General features: G+C 45.3%; 1 protein-coding gene across 2 annotated transcripts in view; it reads right to left on the bottom strand.

Moving 5' to 3' along the window:
• Positions 1-4,496: 4,496 nt before the first annotated feature.
• grb10a (growth factor receptor-bound protein 10a) overlaps positions 4,497-10,907 on the bottom strand; it is a 78,071-nt gene continuing 71,660 nt past the window's right edge. For both annotated transcript variants that reach the window (XM_076301585.1, XM_076301586.1), the window contains 5 exons: positions 9,490-9,606; positions 8,788-8,854; positions 8,470-8,557; positions 8,284-8,377; positions 4,497-8,077 (listed from right to left, as the gene is read on the bottom strand). In XM_076301585.1, coding sequence (XP_076157700.1) covers positions 7,931-8,077; positions 8,284-8,377; positions 8,470-8,557; positions 8,788-8,854; positions 9,490-9,606 — 513 coding nt within the window. In that variant the 3' untranslated portion in view covers positions 4,497-7,930. The remainder of the gene's footprint in view (positions 8,078-8,283; positions 8,378-8,469; positions 8,558-8,787; positions 8,855-9,489; positions 9,607-10,907) is intronic.

Below are 10,907 nucleotides of genomic sequence, written 5' to 3'. Positions count from 1 at the left end.
GTAGGGGGGATAAGACACACCCCTGAGGGGTGCCAGTACTGATGTATTTGACCCTGGAGGTTTTGCTGTTTACTCTTACCACTTGTTTCCTATGCAGCAGAAAGTCCAGGATCCAATGACAGAGAGAGTCATGCACATTCATCTGTTGAAGTTGTTTAAAACGTTTGATGGGTAAAATTGTGTTAAAAGCAGAACTATAATCTATAAAAAGAATCTTGGCAAAGTTACCTGGGGACTCTAGGTGCTGTAGAACAGAGTGGATACATAGGGACACAGCATCCTCAACGGACCTGTTTGCCCTGTATGCAAACTGGAAGGGCTCTAGGCTCACTACCCAGGACAGGTAGGTGCATACAATGCGCTCAAATATTTTCATCACCACCGGAGTTAAGGCTATTGGTCGGTAGTTGTTCAGGCAGCTAATTTTGGTCTTTTTGGGCACAAGTACTATGACAGCAGACTTATAACAGTCAGGGACTCTACATTCTCTTAGTGACCAGTTAAAAATATGTGTGAGCACTGGAGCCAACTCAACTGCGCAGTGCTTGATGGTGGCAGAGGATACCAGGTCAGGGCCTGCAGCTTTCCTGCAGTTTTGTTTCTTAAGTAGCAGTCTAACCTCGTGCTCTTCAATGACAAAAGGGGGGCTGGGGGGGTTGACCCCTCTGGGCTGTGTGAGGTGTCTGTCATTACTTTTATCAAAACGATAGTAAAACTCGTTTAGGCTGTCAGGTAGTTCAGGATCGTCATCACTGATCCCTGGTGCTGTGCTTGTGTAATAAGTAATTCGCTTCAAGCCTTCCCAGACTCCTCTGCTGTCATTACTACTGAGTTTGTCCTCAAGTTTGCGTCTGTAGTCCGCCTTATAGCCTTAGTGACAGCTTTCTCAAATTCATACTTCGCTACTTTATATAGGTCTCTGTCCCCACTCTTAAAACTAATAAAGGAAACAAGATTTTTGTTTTTAGGCCTGTTTTACAACCAAATTCAGTTCCAAGACAGTTGGAATGCAGAATGAAACGTACAGTAAACAGAATTAACCTTTATGACCCATATTCATTTTAAGTTTCAGTTCAACTTCACATTTGAGCACATGACAATGAGGCTACAGCCTGTGTCATGTAATGCCCTCTTTTCAAACTTTTCAAGGTCCTGAAATGGAACAATCATTTTACAAAAAATAAAATGAGAGCACAATTTAACAAAATGAGCGCCCTATTTAGTAAAACGTGCAGGCGGATTTACTAAATTGAGAGTAAGATTTAGTAAAATGAGCACACAATTTAGTGAAATGAGCGCACATTCTTTGGATATACAGTGCATACTGAACGAGTTCACAGTCGCTTCACTTTTTCCACATTTTTTTATGTTACAGCCTTATTCCAAAATGGATTAAATAAATTTTCCTCAAAATGCTACACATAATACCCCATAATGACAACTTAAAAAAGTTTGTTTGAGATTTTTGCAAATTTATTAAAAAATAAAATACGAAGAAATCACTTGTATTCACAGCCTTTGCGATCAAGCTCAAAATTGAGCCCAGGTGCAGCTTAATTAGAGTCCTGTTAATTCAGTTGATTGGACAAGATTTAGAAAGGGACACACCTGTCGATATAAGGTCCCACAGTTAACAGTGCATGTCAAAACAAGCCTAATTCAGTAATCTGGGACTATGGGATGTTTGTCCTTCTTTACACTTCTCTCATTTTCTCAAAGGAACTCTAGATCTCATTCATAGTGACCATTTGGTCCTTACCTGTTTGACCAAGGTCCTTCATCCTGGATTACTCAGTTAGGCTGAGTGACCAGATCTAGGAAGACTGTTAGTTGTTCTAAACATTTCCATTTGAGAATGATGGAGGCTACCGTGCTCTTGGGCACTTCCAATGCTGCAGAAATTTTCTTGTACACTTCCCCAGATCTGTGTCTTCACACAACCCTGTCTCACAGGTCTACGGACAATTCTCTCTACCTTGTGGCTTGGTTTTCGCTTTTTACACTATTAGTGAGATTCATCATCAACTGTGAGACCTTATATAAAGAGATTTGTGTCTCTCCTAATAATGTTCAGTGAATTAATTTAGGCACAGGTGAACTCCAATCAAGTTGTAGAAGCATCTCAAGGACCATTGATAGAAGTAGGATGCACCAGAGTTCAATGGCAAGTGTCATAACAAAGAGTGTGAATACTTGTAAATGTCAATGGCATATTTCAGTCTTTTTTTTTATTTTTATACATTTACAAAACACTCCAAACATTTGCTTTTTTGTGTGGTGTTGGAGTATTGTGTGTAGATTGATGAGAATCTGAGTCTGAAACAACAAAATGTGTAAAAAGTGAAACGCTGGGAATACGTAAGTACTGTATCATCATCACTGTTCTCAGACTGGACAATAATCTCTGGAATTAGAACCCAAATTCAGGTTAAAACACACATAAATAGAATTCGTGTTGTAAAAAAGCTGAAATCATAGACGTTCCTTCTTATTCAGTGGTTGGATTTGTATGTGCATTCAAGTAGGGAAGTAGAGACCGCACTCAGGGACTGGGTCATATACAAATACTGTATTTTAAGTGCCGAGAAAGCATGACAAACTTGTATGTAGCCTTAGGCAACATGGTATAAAATGAAGACAGCGTGATGAGAAAATGTTTTAGTCTTACAAAAATTAGCCTTTTCTTACATATACAGAAATTATTTTTGCTATTGTGAAAAATGATATTTGACCCGAATCAGACCTTAAGACGCATAAAGAGAGGAGTAATGGAGGCCACAGTCTTCATGGTGCTGGAGTCCTTGGAGTCAGATGTATTTTAATTTGTTGTCATGAGTGCTTGGTGGAGCTGAGATTATTATTTAGGCTATATGGTGGTGGGTGGGCGGTCTGGTGATATCTATCACAAACTAATATCTTTTAGAAGAGTTTAGAATTTTACAATAGCCAACGAGTCTAAATAATTAAGTTAAACAATGACGCAATATTTTAAACAGGAAAACAGTGATGATTTGCAGAGGGGTTGAACACCTTTGCAAGCCACTGTACACCATCTTATGACCAAGATCTGTAAATGAAAAACACATCCTTTGATAGTTTACTTTGTTTTGAAATAATGATTAACTCGTCGATCACTACTCAATAAGTTGTAAATCATACTCTGCCCCTCTTCCATCACGTGAGAGTGGAAGGACTAAAGTTAGAAGTCCAAAAGGTTATTATAGTATATTACAGCCAAAGTGAATTTATTTGCAATTTAGGAAGAAACCTGTGACAGAAAGAATCCTTATACTCTCTATACAGATCCCAGGGCTGTATTATAGTGATAGGCACATTGGAAAGTGTATGTGACGTTTCTCAGCATGTCACATGGATATGAATAGGCTATTGGATGTGTGAAGAAAATTATATGTGTAGCTGTTGATTCCCTTTGCTCTTAAGAGGAAAACGATTGGGGGCTTCACTGCTTCAAATTCAACCAGTTGCCTCCAGAGTGTGATCTCCCATCACCAAGGGCCAAGGTCATGTCTGTGCCTCAGATTGTATGCAGCATCAATGGCCCTTCCAGCAACTCAACAAAACATTCAAAATGTAGTTTTGTATATGTTCAAATCCACTTGGATTTGGACACATGGTCATTTGCTTGAATACTGAATATGGTGTATCTGTTCTAGTGGGACATGAGTGATGCACCACCCTTCCGGAGTTCAACGGCAAGTCAGAGGCCAGTGAAAGCTCACAGGGTCACCAGGGCTTGGGCCTCCAAAGGACAGAAAGAGGGACAGTATACATGGAACAGTGGTTGGTTGATATTGGTTGTTGGTTAAATTTGATAAATACATGTTATCAACCAGTACTTATCTGTCTGGTTTTATTTATTTTCTTTTTAGTGTATTTCTGTTGGCTCCAGATAAATCTGGCATGCATGTGCTTCCTGAAGACTATGTGAGGTTATTCACCTCTGCCGTCCCTGTTTGTGGAGTGAGCAGTATTTACCAGCAGGTGGCAATAAGGCAGAGAAAGCCTAACTTCTAGTATGACAAGAATGTCATGCTATCACCTGGGTCAAAATCACTTGTAGAGGTTCTATGAATGTATGGCCAGATAAATTTCAACACAGAGGTCAAAAGGATGTTTAAGAGTGCAAGATCAGGTAAAATAAAAAAATTAAAGGGTAGGAATTCCAAATTTAGTCAATTTCAATTATGCTGTATAACCCCCTTAGTGCTAAGGGGGTACCCAATTAGTCTAAAAACAAAAAAAAGGGTATTTTTTCTACATGCAACAACAATGTTACTTTAAAACCGTAGGCTACCACTCAATGGAAACATGCTAATAGTAAAACACTAGGCTTTACCGGCGTGCACAACCAATGTCAGAGACGCCATTCTCCGGTACTGTAAAATAACTACATTGTCTTGCTTTAAACCCTTATTCCGTGTAACAAAATAGTTAAGGATACAGTACACAACAAATGACACCAGCATAATGTCATATTAGTGTTTATATCAATGTATTTTATTCTACTTACAATAAAACAGAATATATCAGTCCCTTATTTGTACAAAAATACCCGAGAGAGTGATAATAGTGATTGGGAAAACCAGTCAGCCATTTACCAAACCAAGCAAAGCGCGCTGAACACAGGAGTTGAATTTGAGGAAAAAAACAGAACAAAACAAAACAAAAAAAACGAATCATTTAGTATTCCCTGATACACCATGGGGTTTTTCTCCATGTTCCTTTTATTCTTGTGTTCCTAAGGAGTCCAAAGCTGGTTTCTAGTGTGAGTAAACCACAGCAGGTGAATGAGGGGTGGCATATCCGCGGGCTCCGGGCTCCGTGGAGCAGTGCACTCTGGGAAGTAAGACACCCCTGCAGCACGTGCATGGTAGTGGAGATGGCGATGCGGGGAACTGGGGGGGAAGTGACAGAAGAATGTGACAATGTACTGTATGCTCTGCTCTTGTCTACGTTGTGGACAGCTATTGCACTAATGGCACCTGTGAATCTAGTCTGGTTTGGCCTGGAGTCTCCCGTATGCATCACATAAAGGAACCCTAATCTGACCAGGACCCCCTTCGCAAAGTCTGTCCGAGGTGGCGCGTGCTGACCTGGGTCCACATTCACCTCCCCGTGCATATTGCGCAAGCACTGAGAGCAGGGGATTCTAGACCAGCACATTGCTTTAAGACACTTATTTAAGTGTGGGTCCTGGAAACCGAGTCTGATCAGAAGACCAGCATCTAACAGGCCCTCTCAGAACCCTGAGCAGCTGAATTACATTCATGTCACAGACAGCAGAGCCCCCTGACCACAACCCTTGGGGGACCCCATGCCTTCAGGTTTTTCTCCCTGAACCCAGCCTGAGCAGCTGTTTTCTACTCTCTTCCAAGCTACTGTTATGTGTAATATACTCATATGTGACGACATCCACAATGTGCCCATAGTGATATGACATTATTAGTGGGTTCCTGAGGCTAAACTTATCTGGGCTTTGGAGGGGAAGATACCTCTCTGACGTGCATGAGGGTCTGCTGAAGAAGACCTGAAAGCAGTGGGACCCCTCAGAACCAGGTCAACACTGTCTTGACATCGACAGCTTTAATACAAATGTGCAAGTGTAGTATAGTGTGTGCCTGTGTGTGTATGTGAATGTGTGTCTGTGTGTGTATGTGTGTGTGTGTGTGGCTGGAGGGAGTTAAGCACAGGGCAGAAAGCTTCAAGGCTTGACTGGATTTCAGCTTAGAGTTCTGGCCACATCACAATCTGGTTCATGAAGTCTTAAAAGATACCGTCAAGCTTATAAAGTCAGACTTTTCTCATGAAGTGTTCCCATGAATCTGATACAGAGGCATGCTGTTAGTCCAGTTTCAGAGGCTAAAAATAAGCTTAATTTAATACTGTAATATACTCTTAAAAAAAGTAAATTTGTGACATACAAACGAAAACAGATAACTCAATATGCACACTGGATCAGAGCACTGGAAAAAAAAAGAATCTGCACAGAAAAATCAATCAAGCAATCAATCAATCAATCAATCAATCAATCAATCAATCAATCAGTCAAATCAATCATCATCTGCTGTGGGAGTTCCCACTCTTACATAGTGATCGGCCATCTAAAATACAGTGTTAGATCTACATCTTTTCCATAGCTTCACATACTTAAAGATATAGAGTCGTATGGATGGGTTTTAGTGAGTGCAGGCTTGGACACTGCAGAGAAGCAGGAGACAGCTCTTACGAAACAGGAGGCCAGTGATGACCCCACAAACACTGACGCACAAACAGCCTCTCTCCCTCGCTCTCTTTCAAGGCTACTTAACTGTGGACATCTCTCCCTCCCTCTCTCTCCCTCCCTCTCTCTCTCCCTCTCTCTCCCTCCCTCCCTCTTGCACCCGATCTCATCACCCTCTCCCTTTTCACTCTCCTCCTTTTTCAGTCTGTAATATGCTGTCGTTGAGCTGAGCTGGTGTGAGTCAAATTGGTATTGCAATGTTGTGTTGATAGTACAAACGGCCACGGCTGCCATGGTTACATACCAGTGCTCACTGCCGAAAACTGCTGCAAAGCTGCTCCAGTGCAGAGCCTGTGAAAACCCCACCACCCCTCACGCCTGTGGAGTCTGTGTGTCTGGGGGACGTCAGGGCCGTGATGATGAGTAGCCATCTGTCCCGTGTTATCTGGACCTCACCCAGCTACTAGCACCTGAGTTGACTGACCCCCCTCCCCCCAACCCCCGCCCCCAACCCCGACCCATCCTTTGCTCTAAAGCCTGTCTTGGTTCAGCCTGATCCCAGACAACGGTTCCCTCCCTGGTAGACTGTCGCCCTGGCGCTTCTCTCCTCTCTTCCTGGGATCACTTATTGAGAGCTGGGACGCCGGACGGCACTCTCGACATCTCTCCGGGGGCCGGTTGGGTCGTTCACACGCGGTCAGCACGCATCCTGTCGCGGGCGCTCGCCGCGCAAAAAAACAGGAGGAGGGAGAGAAGCCGATGGAGGAGGAGGAAGAGGAGAAGGAGGAGCAATAACGAGAGCGCAGTGTTTTCTGTCGAGTGGGAAAACCTGTTGTCATCTCAGGAGTGCAAAAAAATATATAGATATATATATATATTTTTGTATATGTATATAGTTCAGCTATGAAACAAACTGTAATAAAATAAAATGTCGTCAAGTAAAGCAACACTTTACAAGTGGAAAAAAACAAAACAAAATAAAATAAAACAAAACAATGTGTAGAAGGTCCAGGCTGATGTTGAAGACAGACAGACAGACAGACAGCCTGACTGCAGCAGCCCTGGGATGTGGTCTTGCATTGCTCTGTAGTGGGTGACAGGACGGGACAGGACAGGAGAGGGTAGGACAGCACCTCTGGGTGGACACAGAGGATGACCTCTGACGGAGAGCAGGATGATCCGTCACTCAGGGGAGACCCGTGCTCTGCGGACGAGAGCAGAGGAGAGGAGAGGAGAGGAGCGGAGCGGAGCGGGCACTTTTTCTCTCATCCGCCACGCCCCTTCTCCACGTCCACATCCATAGAGCTTTCATCCAGTCCAGAAGTGTGTGTGTCTGTGTGTGTGTGTGTGTGTGTGTGTGTGTGTGTGTGTGTGTGTGTGTGTGTGTGTGTGTGTGTGTCTGTGTGCGTGTGTGTGTGTGTGTGTGTGTGTGTGTGTGTAAAGGAGAGAGACGGTGTGAGGGAGAGAGAGAGAGTCCTGTCCCCTGTCCTCAGCTTAGCGTCATCTACGGGGAGGAGATCGGCGCGTGTGCGGCACCGTCACAGCTGACCGCACACGACACAGAACAGATCCAGTCCATGAGCCACGTGGGGCTGTCTGTCTGGGGCTGTCTGTGTAGGGGTCGAAAGGCCAGAGGGGAGGTCAGAGGTCAGCGCTGGGCGATCTCTAGGGGCGGGGGAGGCGGGGGGGTCATAAGGCCACCACGGTGCAGGGGTGTTTGAGTTTGCAGGGCAGCACGCCTCTGTTCAGCTGGTAGAACTCCACCAGATGGATCAGATCGCTGAATTTGGTGGCGCCGTCGTCAAGGCTGAAGAAGATTTGTCCATCCTCTTCAAACTGAGCAGGAGGAGGGAGAGGACAGCAAGAAACAGAGAGAGAGAGAGAGAGAGAGAGAGAGAGAGGGAAGAAAGAGAGAATGTTTTAAACTAAAGAAATAATTTTTAAAGAAATCTTTTTGGATACAGTAAACACAAACATGGCATCCGAACAAACGTACGCACACACACACACGTGCACGCACACACACGCACACATATACTTACAGGTAAGATCTGGAAATGTTTGATTTTCTGGTGATGGCACAGTGTGAGAACAAAAGCCTTTGGGTTGCTCTGACTGTCTCGTATCAGGAACAACCTGAAAAGGGAGAAAAGAGCATCACTTAACCTCAAGTGCCCCTAACCAAGACACCACTTGGGGATGTATGGGTAATGTAGTTCAGCTCATACCCGTCCACTTGGCCCTGCTGCATGATCATCTTGTGGGACTCCTCCCTCATGATGCGGCCGTGAAACCACAGCTGGGTCCGGTGGATAACTGAAAACACACAGAAGAGACAGAACTCTAAGGACAAGCAGTAGGATGGACAAACACACATGCACAACATACAACATACAACACACACACATTTTCAGAGAAGGTGCAGACTGCGGCAAACATGCCGTTAGATAGAGATGGACAGTCTATAGGCGGACAAATGCTGGATGGACATAAAAACAGACTCTCGGTCCGAGAGACGGACAGCAGAGGGGCTGTTGGGTAGATACCTGAGCTTAGAGAGGAAGGGTGGAGGGGGCTGGGGCTTCCTAAAACATTCATTCTCTGACTCCGTTTCTGGAAACAAAGCAAGAAACACAAAAGAGAGTGAGTGCGGAATATAAAAGAAAAGGATGAAGGGCAATTTGTGTGTTTTGTTTGTCTATGTTTGTGCCTGTGTGTGAGGGAGTGTGTGTGTGTGTTGTGTGTGTACTTGTTTGTTTTGTGTTTATGTGTGTGTGTGTGTGTGTGTCTGAGTGTGTGTGTTTGTGTCTGAGTGTGTGTGTTTGTGTGTGTGTGTGTGTGTGTGTGTGTGTGTGTGTGTGTGTGTGTGAGTGTGTGTGGTGAGTGTGTGTGGTGAGTGTGTGTCTGAGTGTGTGTGTGTGTGTCTGAGTGTGTGTGTCTGAGTGTGTGTGTCTGAGTGTGTGTGTGTGTTTCTGAGTGTGTGTGTGTGTGTCTGGGTGTGTGTGTGTGTGTGTGTGTGTGTGTGTGTGTGTGTGGTGTCTGTGTCTGAGTGTGTGTGTGTGTCTGAGTGTGTGTGTGTGTGTTTCTGAGTGTGTGTGTGTGTGTCTGAGTGTGTGTGTGTGTGTCTGAGTGTGTGTGTGTGTGTGTCTGAGTGTGTGTGTGTGTGTGGTGTCTGTGTCTGAGTGTGTGTGTGTCTGAGTGTGTGTGTGTCTGAGTGTGTGTGTTTGTGTGTGTGCGTGCACGCTCACCCTCCAGCTGTGCCCCTCCTCCAAGGCAGCACTCTGGGCCTCCACGGGGTTGTCAATCACTCTCCCCGTCCTCCCGGAGAAATCCATGGCGACCAGAGAGTTCTCGGACACACTCCGCTGGACACAAACACAGCGTCAGCTGACCCAGCCTTCACATCAGATGGTCTTAGCCAACACTCCCTCAACTCTAAGCCAAGACTGCAACATCCACTTATGACACTTTCCAGCACCCAGTGAATCCCATCAGAACCCACTGTATGATTAGCCCCGTGTTCCATTACAGTAGTCAACATCTTGGGGGCCGTATGAAACCTGCTGGCGGGCCTGATCTGGCCCCCGGGCCTTATGTTTGACACCCCTGGTCTAACTGGTGCATTGTTATATTTGTGAGCTCACATCAACACTTGTGCCCACTTCACGTATGTGATGAATAGTTGTCCTGCTAAAGGTTTCGCTCACATTTACATTTATTCATTTAGTGGATGCCTTTTATCCAAACTGACTTACAAATGAGGTCTAACAAGTTATATCACAAAAGGAGGCCTTAGGGTAACAATTATTACTACTTTAACAACACAAACTCACTGAAGACATTGGATACTAGCGACAACTGACTTCAGCTTAATGCAAATTCAACTGACTGGAAACTAAGGTTGAATATGCCCTCCACACAAGTCATTGCCCACAATGTTGTGGTGAAGTCAGACGGAATGGCTTTATGGCACGCAAAACATGTGTCGGCCACATCACACACACACACACACCCCCTTACAAAAAAGCTCCTGTGTGCGAGGCAATCACAGATGAACGCTCCATTAGCGCTGAAAAGAAGCCGGTTTGCCGGCGCAAGTTAACGCCGGGGCCACGCCACAGGTGGTGCCGTGGACAACACGGCCGGCCCAACGCGCAGCCCTGGAAGCTCATTACTCTTAGCCCACTGGCTAAAGCCCCCTTTGTAAAAAAAAAAAAATGCCACCCAAAAGGCACGTACCGCGGCCCTAACGCTACCGGCCCCTGCGCACCACTGGGCTAGCGCACCTCTAATGTGACCCAGCAGACTATACATAACTCTAATAGTTTAATCAGATTGGGAGCGCTGAGGTAAGAGCAGTGGAGAGAGAGAGAGGAGAGGGGGAGGGAGAGAGAGAGAGAGAGAGGAGAGGAGGAGAGAGGGGAGCAGAGGGGGAGAGAGGGGAGAGGAGAGAGGGGAGAGGAGAGAGTGGAGAGATGGGAGAGTAGAGGGGGAGAGAGGGGAGAGGACAGAAGGAAAGAGGAGAGGAGAGATGAGAGGAGAGATGAGAGGAGAGGAGAGGGGGAGAGATGGGAGAGTAGAGGGGGAGAGAGGGGAGAGGACAGGAGGAAAGAGGAGAGGAGAGATGAGAGGAGAGATGAGAGGAGAGGAGAGGGGGAGAGAGGGG

Source organism: Alosa pseudoharengus, unplaced genomic scaffold (assembly GCF_046254945.1).
Source record: "Alosa pseudoharengus isolate Yale_2024_CS ecotype anadromous, Long Island Sound unplaced genomic scaffold, YU_APseudo_1.1 YU_APseudo_1.1_scf_23, whole genome shotgun sequence".
NCBI lineage: Eukaryota > Metazoa > Chordata > Actinopteri > Clupeiformes > Clupeidae > Alosa > Alosa pseudoharengus.
Note: the sequence above shows the minus strand (reverse complement) of the source record. Positions and strands in the feature narration are given on the sequence as shown.